The following is a 23,484-nucleotide window of genomic DNA, read 5'->3' as shown; positions in this document are numbered from 1 at the left end:
ACATTTACATTTATACTTACATCCACATTTAAAGTTACATTTACATTTAGAGTTACATCTACATTTAGAGTCACATCTACATTTAAAGTTAGTTACATTTAAAGTTACATTTACATTTATAGTTACATCCACATTTAAAGTTACATTTAGAGTTACAGTTACATTTAGAGTTACAGTTACATTTAAAGCTACATCTACATTTAGAGTTACAGTTACATTTATACTTACATCCACATTTAAAGTTACATTTACATTTAGAGTTACATCTACATTTAGAGTCACATCTACATTTAAAGTTAGTTACATTTAAAGTTACATTTACATTTATAGTTACATCCACATTTAAAGTTACATTTAGAGTTACAGTTACATTTAGAGTTACAGTTACATTTAAAGCTACATCTACATTTAGAGTTACAGTTACATTTAGAGTTACATTTACATTTAGAGTTACATTTACATTTAGAGTTACATCTATATTTAGAGTTACATTAACATTTTGAGTTACATCTACATTTAGAGTTACATTTAGAGTTACATTTAGAGTTACATTTAGAGTTACAGTTACATTCAGAGTTACAGTTACATTTAAAGCTACATCTACATTTAGAGTTACAGTTACATTTAGAGTTACAGTTACAAAGGTGCTGACTGTGAAAACAGCTGTGATCAACATAATGGGTTTTAGCTTCTGTGTTCCTGGACTTTTGCAGACATGTAGAAGGGAGAACTGTGTGGTAAATTACTAATGAAACGGCAAAAAGTCCCACCTTTTATAATTACATACAGAATTGAATTAAATCAGAATTCGTATGCCTTCTTTTACAGATTAGAGAGCTTTCGACATCTAACATAGCCATACGTAGCTTTGATGGGGGTGTTGTCTGATCGGTTGCAGCTGTGTATCGGGGTACATGGGGGAGCGCTGCCAGTTCAGCGACCTGGAGTGGTTGGAGCTTCGGCGGGCTGAGAAGGAGAAGAGGAAGAAGGTGACCATTGCAGCCTGCATAGTGGTGCTCCTGTCCCTGCTCTCCCTCATCGCATGCGTCACCTACTGTTTCAGGTGAGAGCGGCTGGGGGTGGAGGGGAGAAGCTGAGGGTTGATGCTCTCAATCAGGTCCTTTCATTCTATAAACCAGTGCAGCAGCCAGCTGGTAGATTGTTTGATTTGATTTGATTTGATTTATTTTTGTTTTAAGCATTAATTGTAGTCAATATAATAAAAAAAATCCCAGATTTTTCAAGCTCATTACAGAAATGAGGAAATGCATAGACAAACTAAAACAAAGACATTTAAATAGAGAATTAAATGATTACATAGAGCAGGGGTGTCATCGAGGGCCACATCAGCATAGTGGCTGGGCCAGATACAACTTCTACATGTAACTAAATGTAATGAAAAATAAATGTAACTACTCCTTAATGTTAAAAAACTCATTGTTTGTTTATTCTAACTTTTTAAAGTGACAATTACAGTTGCATAGAAACATGTTTGCTTGTTACTCTAGCATAAATCCTTTTACATTTGATTCTGTCAGGTTAAGTTATATGGACAGTGTTTAAGTCCTACTGTTTAGTTGCCCAATCCCATATTTCAAGTCTGATTCCCCCTAGATATGAATAAATACACAACAATTTTTATTTTAAGAAATTAAAAACTTGTATGCTCTCGCGGGTAGAGCTGTGACGTGTTGGATTTTCTTATCACCGCGGTGATGAACCACCAGGGGGCGCAGTTAACTGCAGCCCCCCCCCCCCCCCCCCCCCCAAAAAAAAAAAAAAACCCACATAAAATTCCCTGGCGGCTGCATCAGAAATAAATACAATTACAACGTGGTATTCTTTATCAACAAATAACAGTAATAACTAACTACTGCCTATCTAACTAATGAACTAACAATATAGGTGTTGTAGATTGACTGTGACTGTGTGAGCACGCTGCGTCGTGTGTAGGACTTGGAGGAGGGAGCGCGCACACGTGTGTTGGGGGTGTGTGTTGATTCTTCTGCAGTGGACCGCTCTGGAGATGCATGTGAGCCTTCACCTGTGCTCTCTGGTACAGACATATTCTCAGAATATTATATATTGCCCGGTAATAAACAGACTGCAGCAGTGACGTGCGGTGAGGTTAATGGCTGGTGAGGCACTGACGTCATCAGTCAGATTTACAAACATAGGAACCATACTGAGTAACTTATTCACCATTTGATTGACAACAGTTAACGTGTTTTGTTTAAAATATCATTTCAACATGTGTTTTTTTCATATACAAACTGCAGCATAGAAAAAAGCACAAGCGTCATTATCGTCTTACCTTTACTTGTAAATAAAGTCCATACGCCGCTCCTTCTGAAGAAAATGACTTGCCGCTTGCTATCACTTCTTCTGTACACTTCTTCTTCTTCTGACGACATCTCCTCAGTTTGTAGCCTCCGTCATTTTCTCAGAACTGTTTTTGGTAATGATTTCCCACTCGCTCTATATTGAAGTTGTGCGGTTTAAAAATGGTCATAAAGTCTTAAAAGTCTGGATTGATAAAATAAATTGTTTTTATGATCAAGATATTTCTGTACAATTCTGACGGCTCGTTTTTGAAGTAAAAAGAGAGGATGTAGTTAGCTCTTATAATTATTCCCCCAAATTTCTATACATTCATTCATTCATTTTCTTAACTGTTTTTCCCTTTTGGGGTCACAGGGCTGCTGGAGCCTATCCCAGCCACTTTTGGGTAAAGGCAGGGGTCAACCTGGACTGGTAGCCAGTCTGTCGCAGGGTAGAATGTCCACAAACACACACCCATTCACTCTCACACTCACACCTATGGACAATTTAGATTGACCAATTAACCTATGAAGCATGTTTTTGGACGGTGGGAGGAAGCCGGAGACCCCGGAGAAAACCCACGCATGCACGGGGAGAAGATGCAAACTCCACACAGAAAGGTCCCCTGTTGATGTCGTTTTTCATGTCCCCCAGCTGGGACTTGAACTGGAGGCTTTCTTGCTGTGAGGCAAGAGCGCTAATCACTGCGCCACCGTGCACCCACAATTTTTGATTTTCCACAATTTCTATACAGTAGGTGAAATATGGTAATATTAAGGAGCAGTACAATAAACATCTACTGTTGTATTCTAATGTATGTTTAGATTTATTTATGATTGAAATACATTTTGAGACTTTAGTTTGTATGTGTCTGATGTGTTGCTTCCAACTTAGTTTGTTATCGATAACAACCCCAATCAAAGAATTTGATTTCTGTGACACTTTCAATTGAGACATTTTTCATTTTAATTGAGAGCTCGGTATTGGTGTTAATGTTACCAAAGACAATCACTTTGGTTTTATCTAGGTTCATTCATAATTAGTTCTAATCCATCCCTGGTTTTTTTGTTTAACTCTTTGTTTACCACATTGATGAGTTCCCTATGATTGTCTGTAGAATAGAATACATTTGTGTCATCAGCAAATAATACGAGTTTTTAAAGTTTTGAAACACTGAATGCCGGTACATCGTTTATGTAAATGTTGAATAGCAGCGGGCCCAGAATTGATCCTTATGGGACACCACAACTTATGTCTTTGGATTTTGATTTAAATTAATCAATCTTGACAAACTGTTTTATTCCCGTTAGATAGCTTTTGACCCATGTTGGTGCTAGTCCTCTTATCCCATACACTTCCAGTTTGTCAGGTAGGATGTCCTGATTGAGAGTGTCAAATGCTTTTTTATAAGTCAATGAAAATTCCAGCTGCATTTTTTTTTTTTTTGTCCAGAGCATTTGTGATTTCCTCCGCAGCATCAATGATAGCCAATGAGGTTGGTCTGTTTTCTCTAAAACCATATTGGTTTTCATTTATAATGTTATGTTTATCAATAAATGTAACTAATTTGTTATTGATTTTTTTTTCTCTCAAATTTTTGAGAATTGTGGAAGAAGAGAAACGGGTCTGTAAGTTAGTGTTTGTCTCTTTTGAAACTGGAAGGTTGATGGTTTGAATTCACAAAGGATTTTCATATGAATTTGTATTTTAATCAATTAAACTATGTTTGTGCTTTGAAAGCAACATCCAAATGATCACTGTAAGAACTTAAAGCAACGATACATAAACATTTACTGATAATCACTTAGTTAGGGGATTATTGTTCAACAGATGTGTGCAGTTGTGTTTTCTTAAAATGTTAAAAGAGTGAAGTGAAAACCTTCACAGGGATTTAGACACCGTTTCTGGGTAAAGGTCTCAAACTTGGAGGGGCAGCTCAGTCATGGATCATCTGACGCGCTTGGCGGTGCGTGCAGGTACCTGCTGATCGTCCCGGGGTAAATGTTGCGAGCAGACGGCTCAGGCTAACAGGAAGAGCAGTTAGAGGTGTTTATCAAAACGGCGGCGGCGTGAGCCGTGTAATGTGAGCATAACAGCAGAAGGTAGGGGACCACTTGGCCTGTGGAACAAATGATGACATGCAGCGCTGCTTAGCTGAATGAGGAGGTGGCACAAAGCACGCACTGTGAAGTCTTATCTCCACCTGAGATGTCTCCAAGTATCTGATTTGTTTTACGCTTGTTTGGCCGACTTACAGACAAAGCTGCTGCCACTCTACACTCTTTTGACTCACAAAGTACCCCCCCCCCTCCACACACACACACACACACACACACACACACAGCTCCTCAGCCTTCAACATTAGAGTGCTCACACTTTTGGTCCTGCTGTGGAAGTGGCACGCTTTCAATTACATGGTTGGTTTAACTTGTTCTACAGCAATTACACACAAAAATAGGTCATTTCTCAGCTACAGAATGGAGCTGCTGAGGTATGACCCCACGGAAACACTACATGCTCACCAATCGCTCTGCCTCAAATTGCCTTCTGCACTTCACTGACAGCGTACCTGTGCGGCGTTTAGCTTCTCCTGATTATCAAAGACTGGAAATCGGATGAAACCTCTGAACATCATACTTTACCTTCAGGCTCTTTAAACTTACATCAAGGTAAACATTTGTAAATCCTGCCCACTTTTCCATGTTTCAGTTTTCACCTTTTGTCCCGCATTTCCCAGTTTTCTACCATTTTTCCTGCATTTTTCTGCAAGCTCTGGGTTCATTGATCATAAGTTTAACCCTTGTGCTATCCTAGGCACTTTAATGTTGGGAGTTGGGTCATCTAGACCCACTAGACAGTGCTCTGAACCTTTTTTCTTCAATGATTTGTGATCTTCACTGGTGTCCATGGATTACATGAAATCTTTCCACCTTTATCCACCTTTGTCATGGTAGGGAGAACACGTCAAAGTAAGGGTGGGGTCATCTAAGATAGCACAAGGGTTAAGCAGCAGAAAAACAAAGCTTATTTTGCTAAATTAAACTTAGTGGAGAAGTAAAATTTATAGAGAAGGTTTTATTGTATACAAACAAACAAGATCAAACCTGTGCAGAGCTCTGATGACCAGAAAACAGGATGTTTTGATTCCTTAATCAATCGAATGCAGGAAAACTATATTGGAAAAAGTACTTTTGTTTTCCTGTGTATTGTTTTTTTTAATGTAAAAAACCTTTTACAGGCACAGTTTTTGCTTTATTTTTTGCTTTTACATAATACATGATTTCATTAAACTATAAAACAGAAGACCATGAGTTGTCTTCTTTATCCAGATGATGATGTCACTGGTCCTGAGGCTTTGACCTCACATTAAGGGAGTCCATCAAAAAGTTGCTCCCATGTTTCTTTTTTCCTCGGTCAAGCCTTTTGTGAGTCACAGAGGCTTGAGCAGTGATGATTCTTCTCCCTGTCAAGTCTGTTCCTCTGGAACAGTTCTACCATCAAGCTGCAAACCCTCTCTGACAAACATCTGAATAAAGCAAAACTGTATTTTCAATAAAAAAAAAAATACCCTCTTTTTCAAACAGCATTTTTTTCATCTGATCCCAATTCAAAAAGATTTAAAAATACTCAGTACTGCAATTCTATGCTTATTTTTCTATATAAATGCCCTCCAGCATCAGAAAACTGCAACAAAAACATGTTAAAAACACCAAAAACACAATTTTCATCTGAGTGGGTCTTTAAGGATTTCATGTGTTTATTATTTAAAGATATTTTTTTTCTGTTTTCCTCTCTGTAGTTATCCTTAGCTCAGTATGTTTGTGGCTCACAGAGCTTCATGCTGCCTGCCTGGATCTGTCTTAGTTTAAAGTTAACAAAATAAAAAAAAAACATCAGAATTTTAAAGTTAAACATCTTCCTTCAGTGGTCATCAGTGTTTGAAGGTATCTGCAGGTATTTTGGATCCACAGCTGCCCTGAAGTCCTCATTCTAAATGTTTCTTTCAGTAATCACAACATCCTAGAACTCTGCAGAAGACCTTCAGCATGCATCAAACCAGATCAATGCATTTGATCGGAAAATTGAAACTGAAAAGCTGCAGACTTTCAATAAAAAACGTTAAATGCTAATATGTTATTCCGTCCACCTGGGAGAAAATCCTCAGAATTACATCCTTTTCCAACTTCCAAATTTCTTTAAAAATAAGATCAATGCAACCATTCAAAAACACACCTTTCTCCCACCAGACCCTTGCTGTCACTCACAAGACATGCATCTGTTAAATGAGACTGAGCTATGCTGGTCTGTGTTTTGTAGGACCAGAAGACTCCTCTATAAGGGCCCCTCTGTGGATGATGTAAGGGAGATCAGTGTGGCAGAAGAGAGCGTGTCCCAGAGCACCACCGCCAGTCTTCCTCAGGTAAAAGCAAGACCGCGTACAACCCCAGGGAGGGGCGGTCATGCCAGCCTCCAGATGTGTGGAACAAGACCGCGCTCTGAAGCATTTCTGTGTGCAGTTCTGCCCCGCAGCAGAGCGCCGAGTGGTGGGAGGGGCCCTGCCTACAGACTCTCCAAAAACAGCCAGGAGTTCGTCCAGCACCACAGAAACAGGTGTTTGACTAATGAAACACGTCCTCATCTTACTCTGGTTTTTTTGCTCACTTTTCTGTCTCTTAATTCTGTGATTTTGGGTCAGACACAGGATCTTTGTCCAAACACATCTGGTACCAAAGTCCCGCAGCAGCAGCTGTTGTCATGGAGACCACCCAACCAGATACCAAGCCCACCAGTCTATCACAGTCTGGCTCCTGTCATGGCAGCTCCTCATCTTTTCAGGATCCTTTCTAACTCTGGCATGATGCCGGCACACTTCCTGCAGACAAATGTAGATGAAGTCAAACATGAAAAAGCAGCGTCAGGTTTTTTCTTTTTTGGAAAAACAACGTATTGTGTTCAGAGTGAAGATAATAAAGAACGTTTGTTCAGCGTGCTCACGTGGATTACAGTTTGGTTTATGAGCTGCTGCATCTTTGAGAATCACTTCTTTCTGATCCAAAGGAAAAATTAAGATGGGCTGTGCTGAGGAACAGAACAGGGGTTAGCGCCTTTGCCTTACAGCAAGAAGGTCCTGGTTCAAATCCTGGCTGAGACCTTTCTGTGTGGAGTTTGCATGTTCTCTCTGTGCATGTTTGGGTTTTCTTCAGGCACTCTAGCTTTCTCCCACAGTCCAGAAACATGCTTCCTTGGTTCTTTGGTGTCTCTAAAGGGGCATGTGAGTGTATGCCCCTGCAACAGCCTGGTGACCTTTCAGGGAGTACCCACCCTCGCCAACAGTAGTTGGATTCGCTCCATCAACCTGGAGACTCCAAAAGGGATTTAGTGTGTTCTGAAGATGGATGGAGAGAGGACAATTTAAGACAACTGGTTTTCAAAATGTTGTGATTTTCCAGGGTTGTAAAAAGGACAAAAACCCTGAAATGATGTTTGTAGTATAGGTACCTCTCTTCCTGTTCTCTGCAATTAAGTAAAAACATTTTAAATGTGAAGTTGCCATTTTAAAAAAGAGACATTATAGCTCATTTATAGCTGGATACTCAGCTGGAACCTGCTTTAGTTATGACATCATTTATTAGAGTCAAACTAAATGGTGCCATGAGGTGATTGAAAACCTTTGACCAAACTTCTTCCTTTTTGTTTCTGTCCCACAGAAAGCACTACAACTATAATCTGGTCATGTTCTGTTTCTATTGTATTTGTGTCAATACAGGTCTGCAGATTGTTGGATTGTTCAAAAGAAAACTTCTCTTAAAAATGTCAGAATCTTGGCTGTGGCACACAAGCTGCATTAAAAGACATCAAGGCCTGAACTGAACAGGATGACCACAGATTTTAGATGCTTATGGGAACAATAGAGTCTCATTTTGATGATGGACTAACATAGTAATGAGACCAGAACTCTATATTCCACGACCAATAAGTGTATGATTAGTTATGTTCACATGTGTTCAGGGATAAATGTGATATAAAGCCTCCTTCATGTTGTTAATAATTACAGGACCCGCCAAACTTCCAACATGGCCGAGCCTGGTCGGGCCATATTTATAACATCCCTTGTGGGCCGCCCTTTTTTCCCCGGGGTTCCCCCCTCCTGGGCGGGGGCGGCGGGCCCCTGCCTTGCTCCTACCTGGACCAACCGTGGGCCGGGTGGGTGGCTGCCTGGAGTGCGGAGCGGGTCTCCCTTGGGGGGTCCTGGCTCGTACCTGGGGTCGGGGCGGGGGGATGCCCGGAACTCCTGGGTGGTGGTGGGGTGCTCGTCTGGGGCTGTGGGCGTCCCTCTCCGGTGGGGCCCTGCGTTGGGCTCTTCCGGCGCGGCGGGGGGCTGCTTTCCTGGCTGGGCTGGGGCGGCGCTCTCTTTCCCTCTGCGCCTCCCTGCTCTCTGGCTCTGGGGGCCTCGCGGCGGTCCGGCTGGCCCTGGCCTGGGTGGCGGTCTTGGTCGCCCGGGGGGCGGTTGTTCCCTGCCTGTTCCCGTGTGGCGTTGGGGGAATTCCGGCTGCCGCTGCTGCTGCGGCGGGGGTATGGGTGTGGGGGTGGCTGGGCGCTCCTCCTCCTTCTTTTCACATTCCACCATCCATTTTAGAAGAACATAAACACTCACCTGAGCACAGGTGTTAGCTCACCTTTGCACTAATAGTTTGCATGATTGAATGAATGAAAGATTTCACACTAGTTGGTTTAAAGGCATAGGTATGCGTTCGTGAACACTATCTGTTTTGTGTGCATGTTGACATGTGGACATTTTTGCGGCTAGCAGGTGTGTTGATAATATTTGAGTGTGTGTGAACAGGCCCCGCCCTTTATGTACTACATTTGAACCGTACCGTAACGATAAACAACCAGTAAGCCTGTCTGCTCTATGCTGCTTCATGGTCTTACCCCCCTTCCCCTCCTATTATCACCCTCCTACCCCCCCCTCTCTCTAACGTCCCTCTCTCTTCTTCCCCTCTTTCCTTTTCCGTCCGGTCCAACACCAAAGATTTTCAAACATGATTGAAATTAATAAATTTTGGCCTCAATTACAAAAGGGGTTTATTCAGACATACCTTTGGTTTGTCTGAAGATGAATAACCCCTCTTGTTAAAATAAAATATGTCCAACACAAGAGGCCCTCAGCTCTCATCTGTTTGCCTAGCTGTTGGACAGGACAAGTTAAAAAAAAAAAAAAAAAAAAAAAAAAAAAGAAAAAGAAAAAAAATAATTACAGGACAATTGCTGCATACCTACAGCGGGGGTGGGGGGGGGGGGGGGGTAAACTGAAAGATTCTAGAAGCAATTTATAACTGAGGAATAAATATAAAAATGTTATCTTGACCACTTGTTCACTTTACATAAAAACTAATTTTGGTACAATTGTGCATTCCTAAAGTGCCCCATCTTTTGATCTAGTCTCAAAGTGTTCCCAGTGGTCTTTTAATTATGATCATGCTGTTTTTCTCCAAAAGGACAAAAGCTGTTGTTTTCTATAAAATATTTTCTGCAGAGAACCAGGAGTACATTAGAAATTCACCTCTGAGTTGTCAGTTTTTGTCTGGTTCATCCAAAGGACAAAATTCCTAGCTACACACAGTGTAATGTTGTGTACTCTATACACTGCAAAGAGAACTGCAATGAACAGTTTAACCCTTGTGCTATCTTAGATGACCCCGCCCTTACATTGACGTGTTCTCCCTACCATGACAAAGGTGGATAAAGGTGGAAAGATTTCATGTAATCCATGGACACCAGTGAAGATCACAAATCATTGAAGAAAAAAGGTTCAGAGCACTGTCTAGTGGGTCTAGATGACCCAACTCCCAATGTTAAAGTGCCTAGGATATCACAAGGGATATAGGAGAAACCAAGCAACCTCTACACAAGCGGCTTCACCAACATCGCAGAGCCAACCCGAGTGGAGCTGAGTCTGTAGTGCACCTCCACCTGAAGGCCACAAACCACTTGTTCGAGGACAGTGAAGTTAAAATTCTAGCCAGGGAGAAAGGATGGTTTGAGCAAGGAGTGAAATAAGCCGTCTTTGTCGATATTCCTTCTCTTAATAATAATGGTTATGTCAGGTTCATTCTTCCATCCATCTACGGCAGTGTTCTGAAAACCAAACAAACCGAACCAGTTCCACCTGGGTCGTTAACAGCTGAAAGAGATGACCAGTTTGTGGAGGGAGTCACTGGCTCCCCAACCCCCAGCTTAAAATGTTTTTTTTTACAAAAAAATAAATATATAATCTCACGAGTGTGTTTCTTTGCATGGTTTTGGGCTGTTGTTAAAAAAAACCTAACATGATGCACATTTTGATGAGTCAGCAGGTTTATACAGTCATGTATCACCTCTTTTCTTGGCTCATGAAGATTAGGTCACACAAACACCACATTTTTCAAACACATACACTTTCATGATAACATACCGTAGTGTAATTGTAGTATTATTTCATTCATTGGTAGAGCGTCTGCTCTCTGTTTTTTACTCCATCAGACTCCTCTGAGCTCATCTCTGATGATGCCTGTCTATCCTCCGCCAAATCAAACGCTCTGGTGACGTTTGTCCCAAAGCGGCCGTCCTCCTCCCCACTCTATCTCTCTGTTTCCATTTCTACCTCCATCTCTTCTCAGGGCTGACTGGCAACAGTTAATAAAGCTGTCTGCGTCTCTCTGCCTTAAAAACAAAGCTCTTTCACTCAAACCATCAGAGGCCACTTCGATATTGATTTTTGTGGCGAGACACACTTATCCATATATTGGCCTCAATTAGGTCTGATAAGTGGGTTAGAGGGCAACTCTAAACAGAACCAGATCAGATGAAATCAGGCTCTTTGTCAACTTATCTTATTTTAATGTCTAATGAGGGCAACAGGGGCAATGGAGGCAGTGACACTGGAAGAGACCAAAGCCTTGGGGAGCCTCCTTTTATTTCCTTCTCATTCCTGGAGAGTTGGTTGATTTAAAACCACTGAAACAATAATAAATGTTTATACAAATTTGCTTTGCCAGAAAGGAACTATATAAACCCCAAATGTTAAAGAAGCTGCACAGGTAAATACGTTGCCCATCCCTTATATTAGGAGAATTCTCTGAGAATAAAAGCCGCCATGTTTAAGCCACATTGGTGTTCACAGCATCTTCATCTTTTTGTGCAGACAGGGACGCTTTCATCCGTTCATTCTGGAACCGCAGCTGATGTCCAAACAACGACCCCCTCACAGATGTAAATACCTGCTGCCTCACACGTGCACGGTGCGTGTGGGCATGTTGCATCCTAAATGCCGTCAGGTAAAGAAAACCGAATTTGACCAAAGGAGAGAAACTTTTTGTCAGATCCATTAAAAAGAAAAACAGTTTAAAAAGAAAGAGCGGGAGAAAAAAGAGAAGGCTTTTGAATTCATGCGCAAACAAAAAAAGCAAACCAGGATTTACAAATGAATAGTTTGAAGTGGAAAAAAGGCTTGGGCAGTGGTTTTTCATTTTCCTGTCAGATGGATCCATTCTGGTCCCACCACACTCATCCCAGAGCACAGCTGATGAGGGCGGAAGAGGGAATTACACACCCACTCAAAGGCATTGCTCTGATCCTTCAAGTGGGCCTTCAGTCCCTCCAGCTCTGGAGCAGGATGGATAAACAGGGGTTTGTAAGGATTCAGAACCATAAAGGGAGGGGCGGGGGTGTCTAATGTACGCACTGGACACATGAGCCAGAATCTGAAAGCATGCAAGCGTAGAAGCCTCAGGAGGTCTTCACCATTGGAGGTGGCTGATGGTCAGAGTGTGAGGGAGACAGTTCAGAAATGAAGACTGGATTTATGTCAATGAAGACACTCAGGCTGAGACACTCAGGTTTGTCTGTTTAATGATGTCAAATGAATGTGAGGTTGAACAGTCAGGAAGTTTTCATCTTTGATTGAACATCAAACAGGAAGTCCAACCATAAATGTCCATGATTAGGACAAACAGACTGAAAGAGATGGAGCTTCTATCAGCCCAAATGAACCACTTTGAGGAAATTACGTCAGTAAATCAAAGCTCGGAAGAATTCAGAAAGCAGTCACATTTTCCTGTTGCCTTGAAGGGGTCGAAATTTGCCACTAGATGGCAGCAGAGCGTAGAGCAGTGTGCTGCACAGTCTGACAGTGTGCCAATGGTATTTTAAACACATCAGTGATGAACCATAAATGTTTTATTGCTGTGACATGTGATCATATCTCTGACATTAGTGACAGCTTTACTCAATTCTTTTCCAATCAATTATTTTTCTTTTCCTTTCAGCTTTTTCCTTCAGGTGTCGTCACGGTGAATCAGCTTCCTCCATCTAGCCCAGTCTTATGCTTCCTCTACTCTAACACCAAGTACCTTCATGTCTTCACTCACTGCATCCATAAACCTCCACTTTGGTCTTCCTCTAGAGCTCTTCCCTGGCAGCTCTGGACTCAGCATCCTTCTACCAATAGATTCACTGCCTTTTCACTCTTCATCCTCTAACCCTAACCCCCTCACTTCACCCTAACTAATCTTTGTTACCTCCGGCTCCACAGCAGTGTTCTATTCTTTGTTCTCTCTCATTTTTTTCATTCATTAAATCTTTAAAATATCCTTTCCATCTTGCCATGTCACTACTGACAGCTATCCCTGTCCACAGCAGCTGGTGGAGAAGCTGAGGCTACTAGGTGTGGACACTGCAACCTGCAACTGGACACTCAGCTTCCTGACAGACAGGCAGCAGACAGTCAAGATCAGCAGACACACATCCAGGCCCATCTCAGTGAGCACGGGCACACCACAGGGGTGTGTCCTGAGCCCACTGCTGTTCGGTCTGCTCACGCATGACTGCGCAGCTCGATACAACACCAACCACAAGTCAAATTCACAGACGACACAACAGTGATCGGTCTCATAAGCGACAATGACGAGTCTGCTTACAGAATGGAGGTGGGGCAGCTAGCAGTGTGGTGCACATCCCATAACCTCCAGATCAACGTGGACAAAACAAAAGAAATGGTGATCGACTTCTGAACATCTGGTAATCACCACACTCATCTGATCTGGGGCGGACGTGGTGCAGCGGTAGGGCACGGACTGTCCTCCTCATGCATCCATGCTCTCACAAACTCCACTCTGCAGTAAGACAAAAAGGATTACACCCCCCACCCCCCCAAACAAGACTGCTGCTAAACGCACACAAGTCACTTTAGTCACACTGAATGCTGGTCTCCATTTAGTTTTAATTTTAATTTTTTTCTATTGCATCTCTATCTATCTTATTTACTGCTATTTCTTTTTATTCTTTGATTTTTTTTATTGCTGCACTGTCATGCTAGTGAGAAACAACATCTGTGTATTTCTCTGCAAATACTGTGTGTGGAATGACAGTAAACCAAATCTTGAATCTGAATCACTCTAACCTGCTCCATGTCCGTCTCATCTCTCTGCCTTGCTAATCTGGAATAGGTTAGCCTCCACATCTTTACTACCCAACCTAGCATACAAATCATTAGTTCCTTTTTTTGCCCTCGGACACCTCTACTTATGCTACATGTCCCTGTCTTCCTGTCTATTCTCATCAGTCCTCTCAGAGCCCCACTTCTTCATAGCTAGGCTCCTTCCCCTCCTCATCCTGATGATGCACCAATCACACTCCTAAGTGTCTCCCTGATCACATCAGCTGTAGTTATCCAGTCATCTGGGAGTATCTCCTGCCCACCCAGAGCCTGTTTCAACTGCTTTTTAAAAGTCATGCAACCGTCTTCCTTTTTCAGCGTCCAAAATTTGTCCACGTATCTGCCTTTGCCCTTTCTTTCTTCATCTTCATCCCCAGAGTCATCCTACACACCACCACCCCATGCTGCCTGGTAACACTCTCATCTACCACTACTTTGCAGTCACTGATATCCTTCAGATAACACCGTCTACACAAGATGTAGTCTGTGTGCTTCTACTTATAGGTCACCCTATGTTCCTGCCTCTTCTCAAAGAATGTTTCACTATAGACACTTCCGTCTTTTAAGCTAAATCAACCACTATCTGTCCCTCTACATTTCTCTCCTGGATCGCAAACTTGCCCATCACCTCTGTTTCCTGCTCCAAGATGTCCATTAAAATCTGTGCCAATGACAGGGATGTTCATCATCACTTCATCAAGGTCCAACCAGAATTTCACATCCTACCTGTGGGGCCTACCCACCAACAACATTAAACATCTCACCTTCCATTTCTATCTTCAGACTCATTACTCTATATGGCACTTTTTTTACATGCACAAAACTCCAAACAAACTCCTCCTGTAACCTTTTTGTGCTTTCCTAGGCACTTTAACATTGGTAGTTGGGTCATCTAGACCCACTAGACAGTGCTCTGAACCTATTTTCTTCAATGATTTGTGATCTTCACTGGTGTCCATGGATTACATGAAATCTTTCCACCTTTATCCACCTTTGTCATGGTAGGGAGAACACATCAATGTAAGGGTGGAGTCATCTAAGATAGCACAAGGGTTAACCCTTTCAGAGCACTGTCTAGTGGGTCTACATGACCCAACTCCCAACGTTAAAGTGCCTAGGATAGCACAAGGATAAACATGACTGACTGTGTCTCTGGTGGGACACACTCTTAGCAAGAAATATGTCCAGTGTCTAACCATTCCTCTCTCTTGCCAGCACAGAAGTGCTGATGCATGCTTTTATCTTTAGTCGTTTAGATTATTGTTTACCCAAAAAGTCTCTTTCAAATTTACAACTTCTACAGAACTCAGCGGCACGAGTTTTGACAAGGACCAGAGGGCGGGAACATTTTACACTGCTTTTAAAATCGCTGCATTGGCTCCCTGTGCATTTCAGGATTGATTTTAAAGGTTTACAGATGTTTAGATGGTCTTGGGCCTTCTTCTTTAACTGATCTGCTTTTAAGATATGAGCCCACGTGGACCCTGCGGTCCTCCAGCACTGGCCTCTCAGTTGTTCCTATGGGTGAGAACCAAACCATACGGTGACGCCTTGTTCCACCATTACGGTTCTCGCCTGTGGAACAGCCTGCCGGAGAACCTCAGGGCCACAGAGACTGTAGAGGTTTTTAAGAAGAGGCTCAAGACCCACCTTTTAATCTGGCTTTTATATGACTTTTGTAATTGCTTAATTCTTTTATTCTTTGTCTATTTATCAATTTATCTGTTTTCCCTACTTAATACATTTTTTAAACTTAATCTAGCCACAGGGGTTGCAAGTTACTTCTGTGCCGGTCCCAAGCCCGGATAAATAGAGAGGGTTGCGTCAGGAAGGGCATACGGCGTAAAAATTGCCAAATAACCATGCGAATCATCCACAATAGTTTAGACATACCGGATCGGTCGAGGCCCGGGTTAACAACGACCGCCACCGATGCTGTTAACCTACAGGATGTCGGTGGAAATTTGACTACTGTTGGTCGAAGAAAGAGGGAGGCAGAAGGGTCCGTGGCCAGAGAGAGAAGGGAAAAGGCAGGAACATAGGTTTGAGAATAGGGACTCTTAACGTTGGCACAATGACAGGGAAAGGCAGAGAGCTGGCAGACATGATGGAGAGAAGGAAGGTAGATGTACTGTGTGTGCAGGAGACAAGGTGGAAGGGCAGCAAGGCACGTAGTATTGGAGGAGGATACAAACTTTTCTATCATGGTGTTGATAGGAAGAGAAATGGGGTAGGAGTGATTCTGAAGGGGGAGTTTGTAAACAGTGTTCTAGAGGTGAAAAGAGTCTCAGACAGGATGATGAGCCTAAAGTTAGAAATTGAAGGGGTGATGGTGAATGTAGTCAGTGGGTATGCGCCACAGGTTGGCTGTGAGTTAGAAGTGAAGGAGAGATTCTGGAGTGAGTTGGATGAGGTCATAGAGAGTTTTCCCAGAGGAGAGAGAGTTGTTATTGGAGCAGACTTTAATGGGCATGTTGGTGAGGGCAACAGAGGTGATGAGGAGGTGATGGGTAGGTTTGGTGTGAAGGAAAGGAATCTGGAGGGACAGATGGTGGTGGACTTTGCGAATAAGATGGAAATGGCTGTAGTCAACACTTACTTCCAGAAGAGAGAGGAACATAGAGTGACATACAGAAGTGGAGGTAGGAGTACTCAGGTGGACTACATCCTATGTAGACGAGGTCATTTGAGAGAGGTTAATGACTGCAAAGTGGTGGTAGGAGAGAGTGTAGCCAGACAGCACCGCATGGTGGTGTGTAAGATGACTCTGGAGGTCAGGAAGAAGAAGAGAGGGAAAACAGAAAAGAAGACCAAGTGGTGGAAGCTACAGAATGAAGAAACTTGTGAGGAATTTAGGCAGAAGTTGAGACAGGTCCTGGGTGGTCAGGATGAACTTCCAGATGACTGGGAAACTACAGCAGAGATTATCAGGGAAACAGGTAGGAAGGTGCTAGGTGTGTCATCTGGAAAGAGGAAAGATGGTAAAGACACTTGGTGGTGGAATGAGGAAGTACAGGAATGCGTCCAGAGGAAGAGGTTGGCTAAAAGGAAGTGGGATGTAGAAAGGACTGAGGAAGGTAGACAGGAGTACAAGGAAGCGCAGCGTAGAGTGAAGAGAGAGGTGGCAAAGGCCAAACAGAAAGCTTATGATGAGCTATATGACAGGTTAGACACAAAGGAAGGAAAGAAGGACTTGTACAGACTAGCCAGACAGAGAGACAGAGATGGGAAGGACGTGCAACAGGTAAGGGTGATAAAGGACAGAGATGGAAAGGTGCTAACAACCCAGGAGAGTGTACAGAAAAGATGGAAGGAGTATTTTGAGGAGCTGATGAACGAGGAAAATGACAGGGAAAGAAGGGAGGAAGATGTGGTTGTTGTGGAGCAGGAAGTAGCAGAGATTGGAAAGGATGAGGTTAGGAAGGCTCTGAAAAGGATGAAGAGCGGAAAGGCCGTTGGTCCTGATGACGTACCTGTGGAGGTATGGAAGTGCCTAGGAGAGACAGCAGTGGAATTTCTAACAAGGTTGTTCAATAGGATTTTAGAGAGTGAGAAGATGCCTGAGGAATGGAGGAGAAGCGTTCTGGTCCCAATCTTTAAGAACAAGGGTGACACGCAGAACTGCAGCAACTATAGAGGAATAAAGTTGATGAGCCACACAATGAAGCTGTGGGAAAGAGTAGTGGAAGCCAGGCTTAGGAAGAAGGTGGAGATTTGTGAGCAGCAGTATGGTTTCATGCCCCGTAAGAGCACCACTGATGCCATTTTTGCTTTGAGAATGTTGATGGAAAAGTACAGAGATGGTCAGAAGGACCTGCATTGTGTGTTCATAGATTTAGAGAAGGCGTATGACAGGGTGCCGAGGGAGGAGCTGTGGTACTGTATGAGGTCGTCTGGAGTGGCAGAGAAGTATGTCAGAGTAGTTCAGGACATGTATGAGAGAAGTATGACTGTGGTGAGATGTGCTGTAGGTCAGACAGAGGAGTTCAAGGTGGAGGTGGGACTACACCAAGGATCAGCTTTGAGTCCCTTTTTGTTTGCTATGCTGATGGACAGGCTGACAGACGAGGTAAGACAGGAATCTCCCTGGACAATGATGTTTGCGGATGACATTGTAATTTGCAGTGAGAGTAGAGAGCAGGTGGAGGAACACCTAGAGAGGTGGAGGTTTGCTCTGGAAAGAAGAGGCATGAAGGTCAGTCGTAGTAAGACAGAATACATGTGTCTGAACGAGAGGGATCAAGGTAGAAGCGTTAGGTTACAGGGGGCTGAGGTGAAGAAGGTGCAGGAGTTTAAGTACTTGGGGTCTACAGTTCAGTGTGATGGAGAGTGTGGAAAAGAGGTGAAGAGGCGAGTGCAGGCAGGTTGGAGCGGGTGGAGGAAAATGTCAGCAGTATTGTGTGACAGAAGAGTGTCAGCAAGACTCAAAGGAAAGGTGTACAAGACAGTGGTGAGACCAGCTCTGCTCTATGGGTTAGAGACGGTAGCAGTGAGACAGAGACAAGAGGCTGAAATGGAGGTAGCGGAGATGAAGATGTTGAGGTTCTCCTTAGGAGTGACCAGGTTAGACAGGATAAGGAACGAGTAGATCAGAGGGACGGCTCATGTTGCCTGTGTTAGCGACAAAGTCAGAGAAGCCAGACTGAGATGGTTTGGACATGTTCAGAGGAGGGACAGTGGATATATTGGTAGAAGGATGTTGGAGATGGAGCTGCCTGGCAGCAGGGCAAGAGGACGGCCAAAGAGGAGATATATGGATGTCTTAACAGAGGACATGAAGTTGGCTAATGTTAAGGTAGAAGATGTTCATGATAGAGTGAGGTGGAAAAGGGTGATTCTCTGTGGCGACCCCTGATGGGAAAAGCCGAAACAGAAAGAAGAATACATTTTTTAAACTTATATGACTATTTATACAATTTTTAATATACTATAATTTTATCATTATTTTATCATTATTTACATACTGATGTTTCCTGGGGAGCCGGTTTAGCTCGTGCTGGTTTGCGGCGCCTTCCAACCGTTCAACTCCGGGCTGCTCCCTGTTCCCTTCTCTACCTCTGTGCCGGTTTGAGAAGGTTGCGTCAGAAAGGGCATCCGGCGTAGAACATTTCCAAGTTTACCATGCGACTTGTTCGCTGTGGCGACCCCTGATGGGAGAAGCCGAAAGAGGAAGAAGTAGACATACTGATGTTTCCTCTTGGGGATCCATTGTTCTGGGGCACTACCGGCTCTGCCTGTAGGGGTTGCTGTTGCAGAGCTCGTTCTCATAAGGCCAGCTTGGGTCCCACTCTGTGGTCTAATAGCCATAGAGTGGGCCCTGACCTGCTGAGTTGGGCGGGCGTCGTGGCAGTGACCCTCGTGGTCTGGTGGCTTGGAATAAATCCCATGATATCGTTTCCTCACAGCAGAACTATTGAATTCTATGTATTCATGATCCTTTGATTCTATGTTTTACTTTCTCAATTACCGATATGAAGCCCATCGAGACGACTGTTGTTGTGAATTTGGGCTATACAAATAAAATTAATTTGAATTGAACTGTTTCTTTAAGCTGCAGTTCTTACATTTCTGTTCAGGATTATAGTGGGGGAACTGGCTGGTTGGAGGGAGGAATCTGAGAGGCAGGGGTTGTCCTGTGTTTTCTGTTTTAATTAATTTTCATCTCTCGTGACTATTTTATTTGCTTTTATGTAAAGCGCTTTGTGTTTTCAACTGGAATGAAAGGCGCTATACAAATAAGATAAGATAAAGATAAAGATACTTTGTTGATCCCAGCTTGGGAAATTGGGTTGTTGCAGCGTCAGCGTTAGGCTCAAGATACAAACATACAAACAATGGGTGACAACAGAGAACAGAACAATCAATCAGAAGGAAGCATCAGTGAAAAAAAGCTGTATGACAGCGAAACTGCCTTAGCCTATTGGAGAAGGTGCTCCGCCTCTCCATCACAGCTTTAAACGGGTCCAGTTTACATGATTACAGAGCCAGCTCTTCTAATATGTTTGTTCAGTTTATTAGTGGCCCTGGCAGATATGCTGCCCCCCCAGCAGACCACCCAGAAGAACAGAGTGCTGGGCACAACAGACTGGTAGCAAATCTCGAGCATCCTGCTGCACACGTTGAAGGACCTTAGTCTCCTCAGGAAGTAGAGTCTGCTGCTGGCCTTCTTATACGCAGCAGTGCTGTTGCTCTTCCAGCTCAGTCTGTTGTCGATGGTAACTCCCAAGTACTTGTACTCCTCTACCTCTGCCACACCTCTGCCCAAGTTGCTGAGAGGCTGAAGCTGGTGGTTTCTTCCTGAAGTGCATCACCATGTCTCTGGTCTTTTCCACATTCAGCAGCAGGTGGTTTGCTCCAGCCCAACTCACGAATTTATCCACGAGTTCCCTGTACTCCTCCTCCTGCCCACCATTAATGAAGCCGACAACCGCAGAGTCGTCAGAGAATTTCTGATGATGGCATGACTGAGTTCTACTGGAAATCACTGGTGTACAAAGTGAACAGGAAAGGAGAGAGCACAGTTCCCTGTGGGGCCCCCACACTGCTCGTCACCACGTCAGACAGGACACCGCCCAGCCGGACAAACTGCAGCCTGTCCGACAAGTTGTCAATGATCCAAGAGACCAAGGCCCCGTCCACACCCATCAGCCGCAGCTTCTCACCCAGTAACCAGGGCTGCATGGTGTTGAACGCACTGGAGAAGTCAAAGAATGTGACCCTCACAGTTCTCCCCCTCCATCCAGTTGAGAATGAGCATGTTGCAGCAGGTAAATAACAGCATCCTCAACCCCCAGGCGTGGCTGGTAGGCAAACTGAAGTGGGTCCAGAGATGGTTTCACCAAAGGTCTCAGGTGGGATAACAAAATCCTTTCCAGCACTTTAGCTGCATGGGACGTGAGGGCAACAGGACGGTAATCCCTGGGTCCAGAGGGTGCAGCCTTCTTGGGAACAGGAACCAGACATGCGGTTTTCCAGGTGGCCGCCACCTTCACCAGACTGAGGCTCAGGTTGAAGAGGCGCTGGAAAACTGGATAGCTGGGCGGCGTTTGAAGTTGAAACAACATTGTTCTATATCTGTCATTTACTGTTTATCTCTCAGTGAATGCTTCCATCAGCCAAATGATTGATAATAGGAGCTAGGTGGACATTCAGATCTGAATGGAACTGTTTGGTTATAAATGAAAACTGATCTTGCAGGCGTCATCTGCCTGACAGAGATAAACAAAGATTCACCAATCACTCGGTCACACCCATCGTTCCTGACAAACTATGGATCTTTATATTTGTTGAATGTGTTGATTTCCTGTAATGCTTTGGAAATTAATCGTACTTGACATTTTGAACTGGTAAATAAATCCCCTTGTGAAGTCAGCTAGATTATTGATCCATTCTTGAACTCCAGCAAGGAGGCATTGGTACCATCTTTTTTCATTTCAGAATGTTGAGAATCAGCTGACCTACATGGAAAATCACCACGCATGTCAGCTGGAATCAACAGGAACATTACCCCTTCAAATGGGCACTAATATGCAGTCTCAGTTCACTTCTGAAGAAACATCTACTGTCAGTCAGTCATTGTCATTTTTTCTCTGGGACATTGCAACTTCTTTCTCATTCTGCAAAAGATAAATGCATCACAAAAACAGACTTGTGCTCTACTGAGAAGAACAAAAGGATGGCAGATCATAGTTATAGGATTTGTTTTTATCAACAGAATACAAATTAGAATGAGCGCTGGAACAGGAGGGCCCACACTGATCACCAGTCACCTCCACCACTACCATCTGTTCAGAGAAGGTATCAGCCATGTTGAATGGTTCAAGTCTGGCCAAGTAGTAAAGAGAGGAATTCTTCTTTCCTGAGAAGAACAGAATGCAGAAACCAGACTGGAACACTTAACTTCACCTCAGGTTCCTAAAGTTTCCGTTTTTTTAATCAATGAAAAAGGCGACTGTGTGTTTGACGCTTAGAAAGACACAAACTGAGTGTATGAGGCCACTGCTGGGAAACTGAGGAATGCACTAAGAACATGCGGTAGTGCAACAATAATCCTTACTTCACTGGGATGAAGCCTCCTAAACTCAATTGTTAAATTCTTGTACTAAAGTAAAAAAAATAATCTGCAAAACATTGCAGGACATTGCTAAGTTATTGTTTTTAAAAACAATACATTAAAACATTGTGCTTTTAAAACCTGACATTGGTGAGGTTGTCAATTCATCTCTGATTCTTTCTGGACATCAAGATGAGATGGTCTGTAAACATGACCACTGTGTACAAAAAAGAGAGCAGGGAGTTTTTTTTTAGGAGACTTGGCCAGCAATTACAAGGGTGGGGCAAAGCAACAAGAGAAAAAATAATGGAAGTCCTGCGCTTTGTAGTACTAGTCGGGAATAATTCACTTATTCAAATTTTATATTTGCAGACCAATTTTAAACGTCTGTAACAACGTCAGGTACAACCCTTTTTATTTGCTACTTTGGTACAGCAGAAGCATGCTGTAAGGCGGTTACTGAGGAGACAACGGTTAAGAAGGTTTTTAACTAGATTGTTGGGAAAACAGTGTGAGAATCTTGCGTATCACTTTAAAAGTAGTTTTAATTAACCTGCATTCATCTGACCAACTGTCAATGAGTAGCTGTGTCTCGTCGTCATGGTTGCTTCCTTATTACTCTGTAATGCTTGGCTACGGTGGCTTGTTCAGTTCAGTTGTTCTGTTCAAAGCACAGACAGAGAGTGGTTCCTGGTCCCAGACCATGGGTCCATTGGAATGTAGTCAGACTTAAAATTTGTTCTGTTTTTTTGTGGGAAACAAACTCTGGTTCACTCTAAGCAAATTAACTGTTTTCAGTCTGAATACACCCTTTAAATTCTGTTCCCAACTGCGTTATACACTCTCTGGCCACTTTATTAGGCACACCTGTCCAACTGCTTGTCAATGAAAATTTCTAATCAGCCAATCACATGGCAGCAACTCAGTGCATTTAGACATGTAGACATGGTCCAGACGATCAGCTGCAGTTTAAACCAAGCATCAGAACGGGGAAAATAGGTGATTGAAGTGACTTTGAATGTAGCATGTTGAGGATTTCAGAAACAGCTGATCTATTGGGATGTTCACCCACAACCATCCAATCAGATGGTAGGGTCAGAATTCGGCCTTAACAGCATTAAAGCATGGATCCATCAATGGTTCAGGCTGGTGGTGGTGGTGTAATGGTGTGGGGGATATTTTCTTGGCATACTTTAATTGAGCACGATTACAATGCAACATGGATAGATTTTTTTATTTTAATTGTGATTCTACACCAATGTTGTCCTGCTTCTATTTGTTAGTAAAAGTAGAAAAAGGATGAAGGCGTACCAAAGTGGTATTGATAGATGTCATGTTTAACTTTCTTGCATTTTAATTCAAGTAAATTAAAATGTTGCAACAAGAGGATCTTATGACACAGGGTGGATTTTTTTAAATTAAATTATTATTACACTATGATAATTTATTGTGGTTTAAAGTATTTAAAAGCTATATATCATAAACTAATGCACATAAAGTGAATTTTTCTAAACGGTGAAGTCCGACTTTGTGGCTCTCGTTGGCAGAGAAACTGATCCAAATGGCTCTTTTAGTGTTAAGGTTGCAGGTCCCTCTTCTAAAGCATACTGTACTTGATAAACATACTGTCCAT

The 23,484-nt window shown here is 43.0% G+C and overlaps 1 protein-coding gene across 1 annotated transcript in view; it reads left to right on the top strand.

Annotated features, from left to right (window-relative positions):
• Positions 1-7,322, top strand: part of egf (epidermal growth factor) — a 31,432-nt gene extending 24,110 nt beyond the window's left edge. Inside the window, exons 16-19 of the mRNA XM_020701754.2 lie at positions 899-1,063; positions 6,640-6,742; positions 6,840-6,933; positions 7,019-7,322. Coding sequence (XP_020557413.1) covers positions 899-1,063; positions 6,640-6,742; positions 6,840-6,933; positions 7,019-7,170 — 514 coding nt within the window. The 3' untranslated portion in view covers positions 7,171-7,322. The remainder of the gene's footprint in view (positions 1-898; positions 1,064-6,639; positions 6,743-6,839; positions 6,934-7,018) is intronic.
• Positions 7,323-23,484: the final 16,162 nt, after the last annotated feature.

Source organism: Oryzias latipes, chromosome 10 (assembly GCF_002234675.1).
Source record: "Oryzias latipes chromosome 10, ASM223467v1".
NCBI classification, from domain to species: Eukaryota; Metazoa; Chordata; class Actinopteri; order Beloniformes; family Adrianichthyidae; genus Oryzias; species Oryzias latipes.
The sequence above is the reverse complement of the archived record's forward strand: the minus strand, read 5'-3'. Positions and strand labels throughout refer to the sequence as shown.